At 53.4% G+C, this 5,022-nt stretch overlaps 2 protein-coding genes across 2 annotated transcripts; both read right to left on the reverse strand.

The window, feature by feature from the left end:
- Positions 1-994: 994 nt before the first annotated feature.
- On the reverse strand, positions 995-2,425 carry LOC100719629 (actin-like protein 10). The gene is given in 5 exon segments (XM_005008588.1): positions 995-1,557; positions 1,560-1,773; positions 1,776-1,808; positions 1,810-1,967; positions 2,392-2,425. Coding segments are annotated over 5 exon segments (1,002 nt in total).
- Positions 2,426-3,192: 767 nt separating this feature from the next.
- On the reverse strand, positions 3,193-4,410 carry LOC100719904 (uncharacterized protein C20orf144). Its single transcript, XM_003476359.2, has 2 exons — positions 4,192-4,410; positions 3,193-3,652 (listed from the first exon to the last, which is right to left on the reverse strand). Exons 1-2 carry the CDS (start codon positions 4,315-4,317, stop codon positions 3,230-3,232), a joined length of 549 nt encoding a protein of 182 aa, XP_003476407.1. The 5' UTR covers positions 4,318-4,410; the 3' UTR covers positions 3,193-3,229.
- Between the last annotated feature and the right edge of the window lie 612 nt (positions 4,411-5,022).

The following is a 5,022-nucleotide window of genomic DNA, read 5'->3' on the forward strand; positions in this document are numbered from 1 at the left end:
CAGTACCAACAGCCAGGCCTTGCGTGGTGATTTCAGAAAAGTAAGCCATACCTCCCTTCCAGTGGTAATTTTGTAATTTGGTTTTCTGAGACAGGGTTTCCCTGTGTAGTCCAGACTGGCTTCAAACTTGAGATGATCCTCTTGCTTCAGCCTCTCAAGCTCTGAGATTATGGGGAGGGAGCAGGGAGAAGGCCCAGGATAGTGCCTTGACCCAGCTTTATAAAGAAAAGAAATCACCCTCAGAGCCAAAGACCTCCTTAGCACACAGTGAGCTAGATTTCACCTAGTTGCTTTCACATATAATTTAGTAGCTGCCCCAAGCTTGCTCATGCCTGTTTAACCTAGCTGCTTGGGAGCCTGAGAGGGATGGCCTACAATTTCAAGACCAGCTTGGAACAATTTAGCAAGACCTGTCTCAAAATAAAAAGTAAAAGCTGGGCATGGTGGCACACCTGTAATGCCAGCACTCTAGGAGGCTAAGGAAAGAATGTGAAGTCCCAGCCCTACCTAGGTAACTTAGTGAGAACTTGTCTCAAAAAACAAAAGAGGGCAGGGCCAGGGATATAGCTCAGTGACACAGTGCCTGCCTGGCAAGTACAAGATTGTGAGTTTAATTCCTGCTACCAAAAAAATAAAAATAAAAAAGGGCTGGGATGTAGCTCAGGACAATCCCTCGTATTGCAAAAAAAAAAAAATGTAGTTGGGTGGTGGAGCACTGTTAGGGGCCTGGTCTTAAGGGTGCCATTTGGACTGGCACTTTCTAAACTGGCAGTGGTTGGGGGGATTTGTAACTGCTAGTCAAAATGTGGGCCCTACACTGAGACCACCTGTCCTAGCTCAGAAAGGGACCAGGGTGCGGGGTGGCCCATCCACACTTGAGGACTCCAGACTCTGAGATTCTTTTATCTGGTGCTCTTGCTCTGAAGAACTGCAACTCAGCTTGGAGCTCTGTCCCTGTAGTGTCCCCTGGTGGCACCACATCCCCTTCCCCCAGTCAGTTGAACACTTCGTGCACCAGCCTGGAACCACACTCCTGGTAGATGGCCCAAGTCATCCAGCCGCGTTGGAAAGAGTGCAAGGAGGCCACCATGGAGCCTCCAGTCCACACAGCCATGCCGCGCCCAGACTTGGCCACCAGATGGGGTCTTAGGGCCGGGTAGCCGTGCTGGCAGCACCGCGCCTCCAGCTCAGCACACAGTGCTGACCACTGTGCCAGGACCACAGTGTCGGTCAGCTGTTTCCATAGCGTCGTGGGCATCTTCTGCAGTGCCCAGAAGGCCAGCGTGGGCAGCCCCAGCTCAGCCTGGCCTAGCAGACACGGCTGGAAGATGGGTTCCAGGCAGCAGAAGCACTCACTGCCAAGGCACACAGAGCTCCCATTGCCCATTCAGAAACTGGACAGATGGTGTCGGGCAGGGTCACAAAGATCACCCTTGAAGTCCAGCGACAGGTAGCAGCAGTGCTTCTTGAGCTGTGTGATGGTCTTGCGCGGCAGGCCCTGCAGTCAAAGGTCAGGACATGCAGCCACCAGCTCTTGCCAGTAGCATGACAGGGTCTGCCTGCCACATCCAGCCAGAAGGTGGCCTTGAGCCACGAATGCCCCGTGTAGACAGGTGTGGTGTAGCACATGCCTGTGCCCGCCTCCACCACCAACCAGCTGAGCACACCGGCAGAGCAGAGCACCAGCAGTGCTGTGCTGGCCACTTGGCACGTGGGCACTGCCAAGGCCTCAAACAGCGCCACCTCTTTCTTACAGGCCTTGGGCGGCACAGACAGCGCGAGTCACTCACCAGCACAGGTCACTGCTCCAGGTCACTGCCTCAGGACCCCCACCAGCAGCCACTCCTACAGCCCCTCCAGCATTTCCCAGTCCACCACTATGCCATGCATGATGGAATGTGTGTCCCACGCTGCCCACCAGCTTGCAATCGGCCATAGCTTATGCTCCAGCCAGCCTGATGGCAGTCCTTGTGAAGGAAGAGATGTGTTGAGTGAAAAAAATGTATTTTAGCCAGGCATGGTGGCATATGCTTGTAATCCCAGTACTTCAGAGGCTGAGGCAGGATGGTCGCTGTGAGTTCTGAGGCCAGCTTGGCCACATAGTGAGACCGTGTCTCAAGAAAAAAAGTATTTTCAACAGAAGCTGGACCTGTGGTTCCAGTAAACTGGGGCTTTCATTCTGCTACATCTGCCTCAGCAAGGCAGGCTGCCACTTTGGCAGGGCTGAGGTGGCTTTAGGATTTGGAGCAGGATTTGGGACACAGGCTCCTCCTGCCCAATGTGTGCTAGAAGCCTTCTCATGAATAATGTAGGGAGTGAACCTCACACTAGAGACCCCATGTGCCAGTATGGCCAGAGGGTGCTTGAGGGGGCAACCACCAAGGCACTAACTGGAGAAGACGGAGCCTGGGAGCTGGGCCTGCATCTCAATAATACATTTTAACTTTTCCCTGAGAGTAGTGGAGAACCAGTCAGACTTATGAATAGGAAAGTGAACTTCTCTGGACAGATAAGGGATTTGGAAGAAGGCTTTGGCTAAATGAGAAGGGGATGGGACAAGGTAGGATGATGGGAGACAGATGCTGAATTTGACCAAGGTGTCTTGAAGTCTAGGAGGGCTGAGTGCTTAAAAAATCTGAGTGTGGGCTACCTCTCCCTTCTGGTCCCGCCTAAAAGTGATGTCTGAATGCTGCGTCCTCTGGGACATGTCAGAATTTTGCTAGAAATGGGTCTCTCTTCTATTGACAATCCTAGGTTTATTCAAGCTCATCTCTCTTGGGCCAGTTAGGGGCTGATCCCGGCTCGGAGTGTTAGGGACACAGGTTCTGATTCTGACATTGTGTCACAGAAAAGAGAAGCCAGCCAGGTGGCTCATGCCTGTAATCCTAGCACTCGGGAGGCTGGGGCAGGAAGATCATTGCGAGTTCGAGACCAGCCTAGGCTACAAAGTGAGCTCAAGGCCAGCCTGAACTGTATAGAGAGACCCTGTCTCAAAAAAAGACAGACAGACAGACAGAAAGAAAGAAAGAAAAAAGAAAGAAAGAAAGAGAGAAAGAAAGAGAAGCCAAAGTCAGCTCTGTCTTCAGATCACTGTTCTGCCAGTCGGCTGCCTTATTTAACCCTTCATTGGCTGGACCTCAACTTTGCTTGCACCTCAGTGACCCAAACAGAGCTAACAGACGCCAGGGTTTTTATGCGCTCTTTATTAGGCCTGGACCCGGGCGGGTGCTCAGGGCCTTGAGCAAATGCAGCGCCGCTGCCGCTGCCATAGCTTGCCATGAGCACACTCGGTGTCCGCCTCACTCCGGTTCAGCAGGTTGGAGAACCGTTGCTGTTGGTCCTGCTCGGGCTTTGGCCCCGCCCTGTGGTCTGAGGCTCCGCCCCCAGGTCTGGCCCCGCCCGCGGCGCGATAGGCTTCATCCTGCAGTCTGGAGTTCAGCCTCAGGAGCAGGACCTGGGCCCTCAGCTTGTACCTGTGCGCCTGCTCGCGCTGATCCCGGGCGTCTCCGGCTCCTTGAAGCATACGAGATGCTGGGATGCCAGCCTGGACACCAGTCACGTCCTCATAGGGCCTCTGGGCCCACACACCCAGACCCGCCACCTCAGTCCGCTGTTGCCACTTGTCCACAGGGAAAAGCAGCACGATCTTGGCCTGGACGTGGGCAGGACATGAGGGGAAGAGCGCGCTTTGAGCCCGAGCCAGGACCTAGGACCTCCCCACCTTCCCTCCAGGGACCCTCGTGGTCCTCACAACTATGCCTTGCGTTGTGCTTGGCCTGCCAAAAGGCCTCCCATTGTCTCCTCGGGCCCTAGGAATACCCAGCCTTCCCTGCTTGAGGTCAGGGAGCCTAATCTGTGTCCATAGCTCGCTGCTATCAAGGAAAGCTGCTTCCCCATGCCTGGTCTCCAAGCACAGCCTCTGCTGAGAATTGCCTTTCTCCTGCCTCTCCTCCTGCCACCCAACCCTGATCTCCTGCACCTCTGATCTCTGGGATCCCTGCCCTCCCTTCTGTGCTTTAGTACCCAGACCCAGGCCCAGACCCATGTGGGCTCTTGGGACCCTCATCCTCAAGGAGAATCCTCTAACCCTTCTCCTGTCTGCAGAACTTCTAGACTCCCAGCACCCCTACCTGACCTCCTGTCCAGGGCAGCTGACCCCCTGCTAGTCCCTCATTCCCACTCCACACGCACATTCAGCTTCTTCTGCTTAACGTGGCTGAAGAACTGCTGCCCCTGGGCCTTGTCCATGTCTGGTGGCCTCTCCTTGGGGGGCTGCTTGGGTGCATTGGTCCTCTTGTGAGAACTGCTGTTTCCCATGGCAGAGCTGGTCACCTTAGGGCCCACAGCCCATGCTACCACCTCTGCTCTGCCTCAGAGCTAGGGGCCCTGGCTGGCCCTGTGTTGGGAAGGCCACATTGTGACCTCATCAGTTCAGGTTCTGAGTTCCTCCTCCCAGAATCCAGGTGAATCTTGGCTCCTTTCACTCTGTGACTTCTCCTAGCTTTGATTTCTGAGTTGTATAACAGGGCTAATAATGATCATAAATGATGCAGTGCCTATCAGATATTTAGTGTGAGTAGAAAGGAATTTCTGTGATGTGGGCTTGAATTCTGACCCTGCCAGCTGTGTGACCCTGGCCAAACTAATCAACCTCTCAAAACTCCAGTCTTCTCATCTGTGAATGGGGTCAGTTATGACTCCTATAAAGTACTATGAGGCTTAAGTGAAATTGCTTTTTGTATATTTTTTTGAGACAGGGTCTCACTATGTAGTCTGGGCTGACTTTGAACTCACTATGTAGCCCAGGTTGGTCTCAAACTCACAGTGATCCTCCTTCCTCAACCTCCTAAGTGCTGAGATTACAAGTGTGTGCCACCATGCCCAACATATTAAGTAAAATTCTTAGAACAGTGCCTGGCACAGGGTAGGTGCTTTGCCATCTCTGCCAGGTTCCTGGGTTGCAACAGAAACTGACTGGTTGTCTTAGGCAGGAAATTTACTGTTAGGGTTTCATGCATCTAG

The sequence above is a fragment of the Cavia porcellus genome, unplaced genomic scaffold (assembly GCF_034190915.1).
Source record: "Cavia porcellus strain 051 isolate PalLab524CR breed Dunkin Hartley unplaced genomic scaffold, mCavPor4.1 scaffold_5, whole genome shotgun sequence".
In the NCBI taxonomy this organism is placed as follows: domain Eukaryota; kingdom Metazoa; phylum Chordata; class Mammalia; order Rodentia; family Caviidae; genus Cavia; species Cavia porcellus.

What these genes read in the sequence shown, in the direction of transcription:
- LOC100719904 (XM_003476359.2), bottom strand. Translation starts at nt 4,317, where the DNA reads ATGGGAAACAGCAGTTCTCACAAGAGGACCAATGCACCCAAGCAGCCC. An exon ending in TTAAGCAGAAGAAGCTGAAT is followed by an intron (nt 3,653 to 4,191) that starts GTGCGTGTGGAG and finishes GCCCACGTCCAG; the next exon opens with GCCAAGATCGTGCTGCTTTT.